This window comes from Stegodyphus dumicola, chromosome 6, assembly GCF_044657685.1.
Source record: "Stegodyphus dumicola isolate Sdum_Otavi_A_Nest chromosome 6, ASM4465768v1".
Classification (NCBI taxonomy): domain Eukaryota; kingdom Metazoa; phylum Arthropoda; class Arachnida; order Araneae; family Eresidae; genus Stegodyphus; species Stegodyphus dumicola.
The window spans coordinates 176850081-176867154 of record NC_140773.1 but is presented as its reverse complement, the minus strand read 5'-3'; the positions used below and the strand labels follow the sequence as shown (position 1 = coordinate 176867154).

Here is a 17074-nt window from a genome sequence, read left to right as displayed (position 1 = left end):
CTGTCGTTATTTTCGGAACTACCAAGAAATCTACGAGTATATTTTAAACATAACTCTTATTTTCGTTACGAATATTCACATTAACTCTTGTTTTTATTCTTAGAGATGAATCATTTAAACCGCAAACTACTGTATCTACTTTTTCCTTTTTTAATTGCATGATATCTTCGATTTCTTTAATTAATAGACAGGATTCACTTCCCTCATCCAAAAGGCATCGTAATTTATATTCATTTCCGTTCGCGTCTGTCAAAATACAAATCTCTTTGCACAAACTCTTGGGCTTCTTACTTACGATCTTGAAACTTATGATCTTCACACACCGGGGTTGCTGATGGCCTTGAACTTTGAGCACTATTTGCTGACTCACTTTTAATTGCTAGTTCGTTTTTTCTACACGCGTTACGATTTTCATTTGAATTTCGGTTTGAAAAATGCAATGTTTTATGATGCCTCTTTTTTCAGAAACAAGACGCTTTTGAAGAGCAATTTAATACAGAGTGTTTATTAGACATACAGTTAAAGCACAGATTATTATTTTTAACTACTTCCACTCTATCATTCACTGATAATTTTAGATAATTTGGACATTTATATAAATGGTGATATTCAGTTTTACATCACACACAATTAGAGGAAATATCTGAAAGAAATACTTTCGAAACATTTTTCGAAGAACTCTTATAACTATTAGAACTTACAGCAAATGATTTTGCTTTAGATGTGAAAAATAAATCTACCTCTTTACCGAGCTCTTCCCTGGGTTTAAACCACTTGTCTCCTTGTCTCGCTCGGCCGCCTCACTCGGCTCACCAGCGGCCGAGCTGTAAAGTCGCTGAACACTGGTAGTTCGGTCCGAGGTTCGAAACCCGCGAACGGGCTGACTGCTGTTTTTTCGTGGTTTTCCCCATGTGTAACGTGTATACGAGCCAGTTTCCCTTAGAAAGTCCTCCACGAAGGCATCCCTTCCCTTAGGCAGATAGCCCTCGAGGCTTTGCCGTAATTAAATAACCCAACCCAACCCTTGTCTCACACTAATATGAGTTGCTGTTTCTTTATTAAGAGTTTGATAAATTTTATCAGATATTATAAGTTAATTTAATGACTCAAAATCCTTTACATCTCTCAGTTTTAAATAATAGTTCCAACTAATAGTTAAACGCGAAGCAAACTGAACATGAGTTTCATTTTGTAGTTTGGGTGCTTTTCTAAATTGCTCCAAACATGAATACGGTGTTGGTTGAAATTTTCGTAATACTATTTCTTTTACTTTTCTGTAATTAATTAAATCTTTCTCCTTATCACCTAACAAATTCAACAAGATGCCTTATCACCTAACAAATTCAACAAAATTTCCGCATTGTATTTTTCCGGTATTTCCTTAGAGACAAATGCTCTCTCCAAAGAGGAAGAGAAAAACCCCAATCTTCTGGTACTGTAGGTATTTTCATAGTTAAAGTACGAACGCTGTTTATAAGAGTGTCCAATGATTCGTCATTACTTTCGATTTTAGGAACATCTGATTTTATTTCCGCGCAACTCTGCTTTAGAACGTTCTAACTTAATTTTCTCAAGCTCTAACTGTTTGAATTCCTCAGATTTTCTCCTCTCAATAATCATGTTTGCAATTTCATTCACAAAATCTGAATCAGATTTATACGGATCACTGTTTTTGATGGCTGTGTTTAATTCTAAAACTGTCATTTTATCTGTTAGCTCAACTCCTGTTTCAAAGGCTATGAGTCTTAAATCCTCTTTAACTGCACCTTTAAACATTTTTATTTCTGACACAACTCAAATTTCTAAGAAATACAACAAAGTTCACAACAATACTTTTAGATATTAGCTCAAATTAAATCTCAGATAATTCAAACAGTAAATTATCACCTACTTGACTGCTGAATATTCTTCTCTCGGATCCAGAAGTAGCCACACCCTTCAAATACACATACACTTTGAAGACGATTCTCATTTATAATTATTTCTGGCTAAAGGACCAATATGTTGGCTGGTTCACTTTCTCAAAGATAATATTGTTATAGATTCATTCTCTAAAATGGACTGTAAATAAAACTGGAACTCAATGTAAAGACACTCATTTATTAAACCTACTCGTTTCTTGTCGTACTCTTGTCGACTGCCTCACCAGTAACAATTTTTTCTCACAGGGGGCGCTGGGCTCGTAGGCGCGAACAGACACAATCGCCAAATCCTGGTGGCGAAGAATCATTATCCACCACCATGTTTAGTTCGGGCACCACTGTAGAGACATTAGATAATTTTGAAAGTAAGAAACATGAACAATGCACTCGCCGGGACTCGAACCACGGACCTCTCGGATACGCGTCGAGCGTACTGACTACTAAACCACGTAGGCATGCTAAGAAGGCGGGAGAAATGCCTTATAACACAAGCAGACATTCTATATAATTTTGTAAAACTTAAAAATTTTTTATTAACAAACTAATCAAATAGTCATAAAGGCTCAAGTTCCATCCAATATTTCACTTATATTCAATTTTAGCCGATTAAATGTGGCAAAAAAATTTATCATAATTGAACAGAAATCAATAACGCGAACAGACAAACGCACAAACAGACATTCTTCTTTATATGTATAGCTTTCATAAAACTTACAAGTTTTTGATTAACAGAACCTACAATTTGAAAGCGGGCAGAAGCAGTACTTTTCGAAATAAAGCATTGTTATCTCCAACGCGCGAGACTGTTGCAACTCGGAAAAATGAGTGCGAAAATTAGCGCTTTCAGAGTTTTTAATTAATATTTCAGCTGAATAAAATCGTGCGAAGATGGATTCCAACGAATTTGTGGAATCGGGAATAATGTATTTAATGTTTGGCAACGCTATTTGTATTTCATCGTAAAACTTAGAAATATTTTATTAACAAACTCTAAGCTTTGAAAGCGAGCAGTGGCAACAACTTTCGAGATAAAGCAGATTTTTATCTCCAGCGTACTAGACTGTTGCCACTCGGAAAAATGAGGGCAAAAGTTATCGTTTTTTTAAGTTTTTAGTTAATATCTCCGATTTTAGCTACCTTTTCTTGGAAAAAAGTGTACTTCGACCTTTACCAGAACAAAGAAGAGAATTGCAGAAAGTTTGGTGACGATAGCTATACCAGTGACTGAGTTATTGGCTAACAAACACATAGACTTTCGTCTTTATATACATAGATTAACAAAAGAAGATGCAATGCTGTAATTTTTTATGAACTAAGTAGATACTGGTTGGGGCTCGTAAATTATATTTTGTCAATACTAATATTGATTAGGTCAGCTCATCATCTTGTTCTGCAGTGTGACTGAAGTAAACTTGCATAATCTACCCTTCTCGCATATTTCCGCCTTAGTTTCTTAGCACCGGTACTGATTTAATATGAAGAAAAATATGTTCGCGTAATTTCTCCCTTCTTTAAGAGTCTAGAGTACGATTTCGAAATGGATTCGTCCATATAGTGATTGTTTTCATCTTACTAACAAAAGCAAATCCTCGCAAACTACCTGCGGAGGTCACACTGAACCTTTCCCTTCTAACTGCTGAATTCTATGCCAGCTTAATCAAAGAACAGACCAATCACAGCGAAGAAATATAAACTGACCTTCAATCTATGCTTTCCTAGAGTCAGTTGTCTATTCAACTTCTCTAATTATTTACACATGATTGAAGGCGAAGAGTAGTAGCGGTAACGATTAGAGCAAAGAAGTAGAATTGAAGATACAGAGAAGTCGTAGAAAAAAACATATCTCATTATATATTGTAATGCTAATATCACTATAGATTCTTTTTGTAATAAAGGTTTCTTTTAGAGAAAGAATATTGTTATAGTTACCTGGAATTCATCCATGACTACTTTTCATGTTATATTCTCTTACTGTAATCACATCCTTCAAAAATTATATTATTCGCATAATTTTCCTCCCTTTATTTTCGAAGAATGAAATTAACAAGAAATGTAGGGGAAATACGTTAAACTGATAAATCTTTAAGTCTTTTTGCTTAGCTTGTATATTATGAAATTAAATTTCCTATTTCTTTACATTTTAAATCAGCCTCACAACAGTTTTGCTATAAATAACATAGAATGTATTTACTTTAAATTCTGCTCAACTAGTTAAAATGACACCTTCACATGTTTGATTAAAAAAAAAAAACCTTTCCAACTATTAGAACTTGAATGTTAGCGTAAAACTTAATGTTAAGTTTTCGGTCGCTTCGTTTTCAATTCAATTTCAATTTTCATTAAACTAAGTATGCAGCAAATTTATAGAGGTAGATAAATTATTACAAGCGGCTTGTGCGGATTTACTGGATGCATTCATCCTCCTCAGTATTTTGCCTCAAATAACAGTTATAGAAAACGAAATATTCCAATTTCTTATTTTCTTTCTCTCACTTTTTTTTTTTCTTGAACAGAAGGGTTGCTATGATTCATCTTGAGGGCAGTGAGACGAGGCACATTATATTACTATAGATACGTGTGTGTGTGCTGTGTGTGTATGTATATGTGTGTGCTTAAGGTATACAAATATGAAGAAAAATTCATTAACAAATTGAACTTAATTGGAGCTAATTGACAATACACCTTTAAATTACTAATTTTCAATTAAAATACAACTCCTTCAAGGCCTCTACGTCTTCCCTGCAATATCTGCATTGCTGTAAATTGTAAACTTTTGCCCAATTCGCTATACAGAGATAAAACTAAACTTTCCAAGCTTATACATGTACCGCAGCCAACTATGCCTTCGTCTTCCTGCTGGCAACGTCTCGCTTAGCCTCTATTAGCTATTTTGCACTATTTAATATATAATTACATATTTAAAATTGTGGAGCCCGTTTAGCACACCTACTATTCTACCAATTAAAAAGAAATGTACTAGGAAATCAATGTTCTACATATTAAAAAGGAATGTGCTAGGAAACAATTGTTCTACCAATTAACAAGGAATATGTTGTGTTATGTGCTAGGAAATTCGTTATCTAGAAATAAATGATGTTTAATTACCAAGCCGGTTGTGCTTCTTCCAAAATTCCATCCGGTCATCCATTACATAGCAGGTTTCAGTCACTTACGCAGCATTTTTCTCGGCCATGACTAAAAAGCGAATTGGTCCTCTTACTCAAGCTGTCATTTAATGTCAAGTTATTTGCAATGAACTACATTATCATCATCACCATCACACATATACGTAGATATATATGAATGTATATACATATATATATATTCGCGTTTCATAAAACTACTGCATTACATATACATATATAAACTCTTTCGGAAAAAAAAAAAACAATTGAAGCACCAAGAAGGAAGTGGTTGTTTTTGATGAAATTGAATATGTATGTGTACACAGATAATAAAATGATTAAAAAATCAAGGTCATAGTTACTGTTCACGACTCACAATTACCCACTCAGTGTTCAAATTAGTAGTTGGTCGAACTGCCCCTGACGGTAATGCATACTTGAATTTGTCAAAGCAAGGAGTGGTAGAGGTTGAGATTGAGATTGCTGGAGTGCTCTCCACCCACCTGATCACGAAGTGATCTTATGATCTTAAAGGAGAACTCCTTAAAACCAAAAATAACTAACCAAGAAAAATATATGTTAGTATAAGAAAACAAAAATAAGGAAATGTACATATATAAGGACAATACAAACACAAAATACTACCAAACAAACAACACATTGGAATTGACAAGGCACCACACATAAAAACTAAGAATTATGCGTGGTGCCCTGTGGAGTAGTAGAGGTTCCTAATGTCCTCTACCTGGAGTGGTAGAGGTTTCTAATGTCATCCTGCGACACGTTCTGACAGGCATTCATCACTTGCCGCTCCACATCTGCGATATTTTGTGGTGCCTGAATCTGGCGGTCCTACCAGGTTCCAGACATGTTCGATTGGTGAAAGGTCTGGTGATCTTGCTGGCCAAGGAAGAGTATCAACTGCACGGAGACAGTCCAGAGATATACAAGCGGTATGTGGCATTATCTTGTTGGAAAAGGGCCCCAGGATGACGTGCCATGAAGGGTATTGCAACCGGTTGCAGAATGGTATCAATATATCGTTGAGCTGTACGGAGGATGACTAAAGATGACCTGCTGACATAAGAAGTAGCGCCCCATACCATCACACCAGGGGTTATGGCTGTATGCCTTTGTAAAACAAAGGCTGATTGGAACCGCTCGCCCCGTCCTCTTCAGACACGAACACGGTGGTCATCTGCTTCAAGAGGGAAACGGGATTCATCGCTGAACACTATACGATGCCAGTCTGACGGCAACCATGATGAACGGCTGTGACATCACTCCAGACCACGCCGCCGATGCTGTGGGGCCAAAGGCAAACGTCTTAAAATCTCTGTGAGCGTAACCCTCCTCTAATAAGCACCGTGAAATGGTAGATGGTACCACGAGAGATACAGATGTGGCTGTAGTGCTTTGGGTAGTCGACAATGATACCGGTGGGACGGTTCGCGACTGGCGAACAATCGTCCTATCTAGCCTTGTATTTGTGCTCCTTGGCTTTCTAGAGTCTTCATTTCGTTGGCAGTTTCCTTGTAGCAACCATTGCTGCCAATATCTTTGCACAGCCAGTGTCTGTACCCTGCAGGTGGTGGCCTACTGCTCGGTATGACCACCCAGCTTCATGCAATCCTACAATGCGACCACGCTGGAAGTCGTTTAGTTGTCTGTAAGGTCTTTGATATCGTCGTATTGGTATCTTTAGTTGCTTCTTTACGGAATTACAATAGCAGCAACAAAAAAAGATAAAATTTTCGCCTCTGTTACTGGTTTTATACTGTGCGAATTGTGCACTAGAAATGCCCGCTATGATCGCTATTCCTGTTCAGTTGCCTTGAAACTTTGATCATTTGCATGTTCGATCAAGATGTTTTTGCGTACCAAATTTCGTTACGATCGCGAAAGTCCTTCTTGGTGCTTCGATCTGTTTGCAAAAGAGTGTATATAATTACAAAACAATTTTTTTAAAAACAAAATATAAATATGCCTAGTATTTTCGTGCTTTAAGCTGCTGAAAATTATCATTAAAGACATAAAGTAAGAAATTTACAATTAAGGTTTCATAAAGAACAAAAATTTATTTTAAATTCATAAAGTTTAAAAGTTTTGGTTTTTACATTTATCAAATTCTTTGTTGTATTTACAAGATTATTTGAAATTTATTAATTATGAATTAAAAAAAAACTTTTTGGTCTTTGTGAAACATTAGTTCTAAATTTCTTACTTGATATATTATATGTCATGATATGAATGATTTGGAACTTCGTGGTGGTGTAATAGATGTCTAGAGAAGAAACTTGGCAAAACAGACATGGCCGGATTCAAGTTAATTTTATTATTGAGAAAAGCAGTTTCGGATTCGCAATATTTGGTTCACATGCCACGGACGGACGTCTTATGCGCCCTGCATTATTGTTAACTCAGCACATATTCAGTGAACAAAGAAGGTAGCCACGAAGCGTTTTGCCAGGAGAAAAGCGTAAGCGAGAGATTCGCAGCAATTCAGAGGAAGAAGGATGGGAGTCAGAAAGTTTCAGTTCGAGTAAAAAAAGTTTTAGGTTACAATTATTTAGTGATTGAGCAATTAAGATAGAGAGAGGAAGTAAATAAAAAATAAAAAAGGTTATAGCCAATTAAAATTATAAGTTTGCTTTTATATTTTTTACTTACACACACACACTTACACACACACACACATATATAAAAACACACACACATATATATTATATATAATATACCAATTAAAGTAAAGCAAAAAGAACAAACTATAAAAGACCAATGTGGTCAAAAACTTTGCGCATTGTGATGCAGAATTTAGAAAAGGGTTAAAAGAAAAATCCTAGGTCGTACGCTAAAAAGCCGCTTAAATACTGTGGTTGCGTTAAAATATTAACATAAGCAAAATAAGTTGCAATGAAATGTGTTACAAGAGAAAAAATACAACATTTGAATATTTACAAGTAAAAATCAATAAAAATAGTAAGCAATATGCTAATTAAATTAAGGTATATTTAAAACATTAGTAAAAGTACTAACTAATGATTTGAGCAAAAAATATAAAACTAAGAAGCGGTAAATGGTAGATTAGCCTAATTCGAATCTCATTATGGCTCATATCTATATAATGTTGTAGTTTTTTGGAAAGATTCGCAGCTTCACCACCGCACTGAGATTCGCACCAGTTCACGCTCGAGTCATGGCCGAGAAGACTATTGCTTAGATAACAACTGGTGCAAAACCCACAAATGGCTTGAATGGTAAAACAATTTTTATTTTGCACGGAAATAATTATTCAAAAACACATTCTTGTTTAAAACTGGTACAACACTGGTACAAATTGTGGGGTGTTAATGCACCCCACAATTTTGATTATGACACAGCTTATATTTCAGATGATAAGGATAGAAAGCCGAGTAAGAGACGTGGTTTATTCAAGAAGCAGGAAGCGTGAAAAAGCAATGCGTACTTATTCTGATTTTATTTATATTCGAACTGTCTTTGTGTTATTCCTGAGCAGCAACTTAGCTAAAGATATTTCAGTGAAGAGATACTACAGGGGAAGAGCGACGTAACATGCGGTAGAGGGATACAAAATGGTACGAAGCAAATCCTTGAAGAGGGGATGCGTTTAATGAAAATTTATGAATTTGAAGATCTACTGCTAAATGTTTCCAATTAAGCTTAACAGTTTTGTTTCATATATATTCATTTTTTCTTTCATATTCGACAGAGAAACCTGTTTGAAGAAAAAGAGTTAAAGAAGTAACAAATGAAAAGAAATGTAAATCGTAAAAATTTAAACCAATATACTTATTTAATTGTGTCGGTATAGTTTTTGAATATAAGTTTTTTAAAGTAAATGTAATTTTTAGAGTCCTATTAAATTTTTAATCATTTCAGACCAAAACCTTTTTTGTTTTAGAATCCACATATTCATAATTCTTCAGAGAAGGTTTTTGTTATAACAGAGTATCACAAATACAACTTTCAGTTTTCATATGTGTTCTAGCTGTAACACATATGAAAATTGATTAAACTAATTTTCATATTAATGAGTTACATTTTAACATCACAAATATACGAGGAGTAATATTTCAAAAATTATGATTTCACTGTAATTATCTTTCATTTGTAATTTCTTATTTTACCAAACTGGAAAGCCCCGCAGTACTCCTAAATAAATATTTCCATCAATAAGAATATCTGCTTGAGCTCTGCACCAATGGCTCAAGTGAGCTCTGGTAGTTACTTGAAAAGGCCTCCGTTCTTTCCATAAGGTAAATGGCCTTTGTGAACTTTACTAATACATTCCATAAAAAATATAAAATAATAATAATATATAAAAATACTTACGCTCATTCATAAAACGAGAGCCTTCAACATTATCTTATATGAGGAGGACAAAAGGAACAATTGCGCAGATGTTTGATGAACACACCTCTGTTTCGGAATCAGTACTTCCTCAACATATTCAATACTTAATATACAATCACCCATAAATTTTAAAATGCATTTATTATAATTTCCTATTATTTATATGCTGCAATTTTACTTATTTTTTATATTTACTTTATTCTCACAGTGATTATAAATTTCTTAACATTAATTCAAACATTTTTAACGTAACTCCAAAATATAATGGTTAATGACATTACAATTTGATAATCTTTACTGAAAAAAAGTATGGAAATTTTTAATTAATAATTTCAAAAATAGTTATTTAAATTTCTATTTCTAATACCATAAAATTTTTAATCTTTCATTTTCATAAAACAAAGTAAATTTCACGTGTTTAAATTTTAAAATAACATTATTTAATTAATTATCTCTTAGTTATGAAAAATTTAAACCTACTGGATTAGCAAAAATTGTGAAATAAATTGCACCAACAAAACGAATAAACACGAAACTATTAAATGAAAATATCAGAATATTCATGTTTTCATTCTTTGAACACTATGTTTTTTGTCTTTTCTTTTTTAAAATTAAATTGCGAAAATTATAACTAAAAACATTTCATGCAAAATATAAAATTCATTGCACCAGCATCACTTTGTTTCACTAGGAAATCAGTAAATAATCTACTTTGAGAGAAAGAAAACGATTTGGATAAACATCTATAAGGCTGGATATTAAAACTCAGGAATGAAAAGCATTTTCGCAGTTCAGCAAGGGCGAAATAAATAACAATAAGATTCATAACCTCTGTTAGTTTTCCATGCGTATGGGAGTTGAAACAAGGCCAGTTGGCCTTGGTTGAAAACACTATTCATAAACACAGACGGATGAATGGAACGACGATTCGTTTTGCAATTGATTGGAAATACTCTTATTGAGCTTGAAGCACTCATAAATTACAAAGCACTTAAATCATGGATGATCACACAGTATTTTCTTCTTTTTTTTTTTTTTTTCGTCTTAGTAGGCGCTGGGCAGAACCCAAGTGAGGCTTTGATAATGAAGACAGAAATTAAAAACAGACATGGCTCAGACTTACAACAAAACTATAAATATAGCAGTGTACAAACGTAGAACTTTGATTATTAACGTAGACCTTAAAAATAGGTATAGCACAGATTTACATCAAAATATATTTCATTGGACATGCAAAACAGAAATGGATAGATATAACACAGATTCAATTCTCGTCGACTCGTAATAATATAGACTTTGCTATATTGATAGCCTAGAACGTAGCCTTTTCTACGTTCTGTGCTATCTACGCTTCTACGCCATCGGTATTGCAAAGTCTGTTCCGAGAGACCGGTCACCGGTGACTTGCAGATTGATAGTCGCAGTTGATTAATCAGTAGGTCACTGGTGTGGGGCTGTGCAATAAATTTAGATAAATTGTTAAAATTAAAGGTAACCGAAGAGCACTCCTAATAGTAATCGAAGAGCACCGGTGATCGTGAAATCCGTGGTCACCGGTGAACAGTGCAAATTATCACAGTTGCAATACTTGCCAAAACAGTAGATAGTAAACCCTTTCAAAACGTAATGGACACTATACAGCTATGGCCAAAATAAATAAACAAATAAAAATAAGGGAGGTGAAGAACACCTTTTATTTTAATTAATTAATTTATTTTGAAAATTTGACAATAATTTCTGTTTTTAACTTTTTATGACTAATGTGTGTTATTTAAACCCTAGCGATAAATTAAACATCATTATTGTGAATCAATGCTATCAAAGAACTTCATTTCTTTACTTGCAAAGGTTAAATCTTCCGAATAAATATGGACTATTTCCTTTAAAAACCCTTCATAAAGTAGTGCTCTAGAAGCAGATACAGCTCGAATACGTTGCTGTAGTTAACTCTTCTTCTTGAGTTTCTGGAGCATGCTCATTATAGCTAAAGAGTGGCGCCAAGTTGCGAAATTTTTGACTCTACGGAAATGACGCATCATGTGTGGCAACGTGACTTTGAGAGCAGACGCTTCTTATTTAGCATGCTTAATGTTTACAAAAGATTTCGCGATTAGTAATGTTATCGTTTGGAATTGTTAAACATCTGATCTCTACAGACATGGAATAGTACTTTAAATGAACTGATTTAGACCGAAGTTTTATGATTTTCGTTCATATGTGACATATACGAGCTTTTTTTTTCATTTACAATTTTCAGTTCGGTTTTCTCTTTCCAATAAAGCTTTACATTAGCTTAATAGCTTAATTATATTATAAGTTGATTTTTAATACAAGGTAAAAGTAAAATGTATAAGTATTCCTTCTCAGTTAATCGAATATTTAAACATTTCACTTGCAAAAATCGAAATTTCCAAAAATGGACTGCAGGTAATATAGCATAAAAGTCTGTGCAATTTATTTTTCGAATACTTTTTTTATTAATTTATATCTATCGGATTTATAACTAATAATTTTGTCTTATTGTGTGCTTTTCATTGTATCTGTGTATACTTATTTATTTAATGGATTTGACGTAAATTTAATATAAATTCTGGTATGTTCAAATGCATATATGGTTCATATTTTTCAGTTATGTTTTGCGAGATATATTATTTTTGATTTTACACATTCAAAATTTCATTAAGAAATTAAGATTTAACTCTTCGCGTCCTTTTAATGTAATTAAATGTTTTTATTTAATTCATCAATACTTTATAATAATTTCATTATTCAATAACCATGTTGCTTTTTTTTTAAATTATTTTCCTGTTAATTGGTATCTATATAATTTACTGACTACAATCATTTATTATTTTAAACGTATTGATTCCTTTTGAGATCTGTAACATTTGTGTTCATCAGTGCTAAATGAAGTAAATTAAAGATGGTTATTTTTCTGATTATCATTGCATTATTTTCCAGATTTTATCCAGTATTCAGAAGAAGTGTCTGAAAGTATTTTAAAAAGAAAGCCTATAGTAGCTTTAGAGAGTACAGTGATAACTCATGGGCTTCCATATCCTGAGAACTTAAAGTAATATGTTATATCCCTTATTATTTATTTTTCTTTAACATTAGTTATTTTTGGTTTCACATATGGCTATTAATCAGAAATAGTATAATGTACTGAAAAGTGCAGTCACTATTTCTTTGGAACAATAATCGTTTTTTCTTTTAAACACATTATTCTACATTTTCTGTTCATATAATTTTAATTTTTTGTGAATAAGCTTGTAAGAAGCTTTGGAAATTTACAGAGATAATTCATGATTTATAAAACCTAAAATTTTAAGAATACTTTTTTATTGGAAAAGTATTTTATGATCTGAATGTTCTGTAGAACCTAAAAATCATGTCTAGTAAAGATATTTTATTCATTTTATACAAGGTTTTGTTAATTTTGATAAATATGTATCATGCAAATGTACTGTTAAAATATAAATATACTATAAAGACAAAATAATACTAAGAGAATATAATATTAATAATACAGGGTGTATCAGTACAGCATTGAGAAACTTTCAGGAGAGATAGTGTACACGTAAACGATGGGAAATTATGGTCATGCATGGTTGGAAACATCAGAAATGCATGGTCGGAAATGCTTTCCTGGCACAATAGTGATGATACAAAAAGTACAGTGAGACAAAACATGTTTTATGTGTAGTACAGCAGAAACCTACAAATAAGAACTAAAACAAACAGCATTTGTCATTAAAGAAGGTGTTCAAAATTACGACCCCGGGCAGTGATACAAGTCTCGCATCTCCATATGGAAGATCTGCATCACGAATGGAAGATGCATGTTGCACAGTTCATGCATCACGGTTCGGGTTGGTAACACATTCTTTGATGATGATCCTTGTCTCTTTATGTTGTTTTTTCTTTGTTGTACTCTGGATAACAAACATGTTTTCTCACTGACTTTTGTGTCGTCACTACTGCGCCAGGAATGCAAGGCTCGTCCAAGCGACTAGTAGGAGCATTAGACGACCGGTGCTGCGCTGCCTGGGGTGCGTCCCCAGGTGGTGCGCTACTCTCCTGGAGGGTAATAGTGGAGGTTGAACCACCACGACGTGCCCAAAGGGGGAGTGGACCCGGAATGAGATTGAGTTCTCGATACGGGGAATGCCTTAATCTTCTTCTTCTTCTTCTTCTACTGCGCCAGGAAAGCGTTTCCGATCATGCATTCCTATGTGATTTCCCATTGTCTAGGTGTACTCTATCTCTCCTGAAAGTTTGTCAACACTGTGCTGATATACCCTGTATATCTAAGTGGTGAAAAATAATATATCAAGCAGAGAAAAATAATGCATTTTTATTGATTTCATAAGAATTCTGTAATTTAGTTGAATAAGTTTTTAATTGAAAATCTAGAATCTAACATCAATATTTAAGAATATAAAGCTTCTAGTCGTATTTTTAATACTCTAGTCATTAAGACACTGAATAATTTCAAAAGTGGGATTAATAATCTAATCAGGACATTGATTACAGAGATGAATATATTATTTAAAGAGATTTTAAACATGTCTTTCTGATTTTTATGTAGTTAAATTACCTCATCAGAAATAACTTCTCTTCCTTAGCACTGCTATTGAAATGGAAAATGTTGTTAGGAAGAATAAGGCAGTTCCAGCAACTATAGGAATTTTAGATGGGATTGTACATGTAGGTGAGTAGTTTAGCTTTACAAAAATCACATATTTATTGCGTGTTATTATTTAACATGCTTTACATAATGGTGCTTCTTTTCTTATTTTAATTCTAGTTCTTAATAATTAATTATTCTTTTTTTATTTTATGATTATTTATGATTACACTATTATTAATTTAAGATTTTCTTTTTTAGGTTTAACTGCTAAAAATCTTGAAATTTTAGCATCAAAGCAAAAGAGCTTCATAAAAGTTTCAAGGAGGGATATGCCATATGTTATCACCAAGGTTGTATAAGTGAATTATTGTTTATCTCTTTTTAAAACATGCATGTATTATTAAAATTTAATGTTGTTTGTCATGCTTAACTTGGGCTGTAAATTAAATGTGGAAAGAGAGAAATTAACTCCTCAATTCCATTGGATGCATACTGATATTGAAAACTCAACTTCTTCTTCTTCATTTCAACTTCAACCTTTCACTAAAATTTCTTTGCATCAACCCCATTTCATTTTCCAAAATAATTATTAATGCCAAATGAAAGGATTAACTATGGGTAATTCCCACAGTCCAGAACTTGCTGATGTTTGCCCGTGCTATTTTGAGGTTGAATTATTTGGAAAGTTATCCTTTTGGCTCTGGATTTGTCACGTAAATGAACATTTTGGCTTTCTGATGGTAATAAAGAAGATTTATTCCAGATTTTTATCTGTTACAAATCTTATTAATACAGCTAATGATTCATTTTAAAGTTGAATCTGATTGATCCAGCTAATTGTTCATTTTAAAGTTGAATCTAAAAGTTCAATTTCTTCTTTAATATTCTAATAATCTGCAATTAATTTTATTTCAGCCCTACTATTTTAAGTTAAATCTTTTTCTGTTTATGTGGTTCTCCATGCTAAGCAAAAAATAGCTTCTTTGTATTTTTATGTATATCATGCTCTCAAAGTTTGTTCTTTAGAATCTTTGCTTTCTTGTGAATTCAGTTATTTGAAATCTGTTGTTGTTGACAGAGGTTTTTTTCCCATGGTCACTGATAAATCTTTAAAAAGATTTTCATCTTGTCATCAAAAAACCAATTTTGCTGATAGAAATAGCATTAATAACCTTGTTGTCATTCCATTTCATCATTACATCAATTATAAAATTGCACAGATTCTCCAAAAGTTCAGCTTTTAAGTCAATTTTCCACCTATTAGTAAAATTTATTATTTGATTTTAAAGATTCCATCTGACTTTAATTCTTGGGGAATTAGTATGTATTGTAAGTATGCTTTGAGCTATATCAACCTAGCTAAAAGAGCATTAAAGCTTAATGTTACAGAACACAAATCTTACGTCTGAAAAGGAGAAATAAAAAAATTTTTATAACTAATCATAATTGGACATTTAGTCAAAATTCTAACTTTGAAAATCAGTAATAACACTTTTTCAGTTGATGAGATAAATTTATCCTTTTTAGTTAATGACTTTAATCCAAATTCTTGCTAATGCTTCTAAAATTTAAATATTGTAATTTTTCATATTTCATTACTTTTAACCCTCTGAGCGGCATGGGTTTTTGGATCTGTCATGAAGGATCTGTATTTAAACAGCCTTTATTAGGTAAATTTGTATATTTACTTATTTTAGTTTCTATTTTCATAAACTTACATTTATTGAGATGATATTTATTAAAGAAAGCAAAATATCTTGATTTATAAGCTAATACAGTACAAAGTCTGTAATCCGGAACTCAAAGCCACAAACTTGCGCATGCATGTTTAATGTGCGCGTCTGCTATGCATGCACATAAAGCGTTTGTTTACCCATGCGTGCTTCCGATAGTGAAGAAAGTGACAGAGAGGTTATTGAAAACAAAAAAATTTTGATTGACAAGTTAGTTGGTATTCTCGACACAGCAATTACAGAACTTGAACAGTGGAACTTTGTAACTGAACAAGTAATTATGTCTGTTTATAGAATTAAAGAGGAAGTATTAGCACAAAAAACAAACCAACTTAAACAACTTACATTGAAAGAAATGTTTAATAAAGTAAACAAATAAATATTAAGCTTTTCTTTTTGTAAATTTTGATACCCCTTGGATCATAATTGCTCTTTATTTCATAAATTATGGTGTAATATTTTTAATTGTATAATTTCTGCATGCCATCGTACCAGATTTAAATTGATGATCTGTAATCTGGAAAAACCTCTAATCCGAAATCGCCAAAGTCCCAACAAGTCCAGGTTACAGACTTTGTACTATATATACTAAGTGACAAAAAATCTCATGACCGTGTAAAGCCGGTCATAGTGCTCAGAGGGTTAATTTACTATTTTCCTTTACATTCATATTTGCTTTGCTCTGCCAATTGTTCTTGATATAAATACAGCCATCACTCCTTCCCTCTTCACAGAATTTTTCCACCCCTGAAGAAGAGTAACCTATGTCTGATCACCCTCAAAATTGATTTAATTGAAATGTATTCGAAAGCAAAGTTGCTGTGTTGCCTAATTAAAATTTTTTTAATATGCTTTCTATATTCCGTTTCCTTGCACAAAAAACTTTTTTTAGTACTATTTTAATTACATTTTTTTTTAATTTTGCGTTTTTTGCATATTTGAAAATTTTCTTAATGATTGAGCATAAAACTTTTATGTTTATACTATTGTAAAATTTACATATTTGAACATATTTGCTTTAGAAATAGTTCTGTATAGTTTTCCATTAATATATGTTTATTTAATACTGATTTGTAAATTATCTAAATGCTTATAATAGCAAAATACAGCTATTTTGAATTATTTATTAATTAATAAAATGGCTGCTAGCTATTTTAAGGCTAGCAACCATTTCATGATAATAACATTGAGGCAATGGTGTGCAGTATTTGGTTCATTATAGAAACTTAACTGTTTTGGGAGCTTTTTTTTCTCTACATCCAACATTGAATAATCATTATAATAATT

At 32.6% G+C, this 17074-nt stretch overlaps 1 protein-coding gene across 4 annotated transcripts in view; it reads left to right on the top strand.

Annotated features, from left to right (window-relative positions):
• Window positions 1-11453: 11453 nt before the first annotated feature.
• LOC118191787 (uncharacterized) overlaps window positions 11454-17074 on the top strand; it is a 426838-nt gene continuing 421217 nt past the window's right edge. For 2 of the 4 annotated variants that reach the window (XM_085819195.1, XM_085819194.1), the window contains exons 1-4: window positions 11455-11848; window positions 12383-12494; window positions 14050-14135; window positions 14313-14404. In XM_085819195.1, coding sequence (XP_085675321.1) covers window positions 11767-11848; window positions 12383-12494; window positions 14050-14135; window positions 14313-14404 — 372 coding nt within the window. In that variant the 5' untranslated portion in view covers window positions 11455-11766. Of the gene's footprint in view, window positions 11849-12382; window positions 12495-14049; window positions 14136-14312; window positions 14405-17074 lie in introns of all 4 variants that reach the window. The other 2 variants (XM_085819193.1, XM_085819192.1) reach the window with 2 other exon arrangements.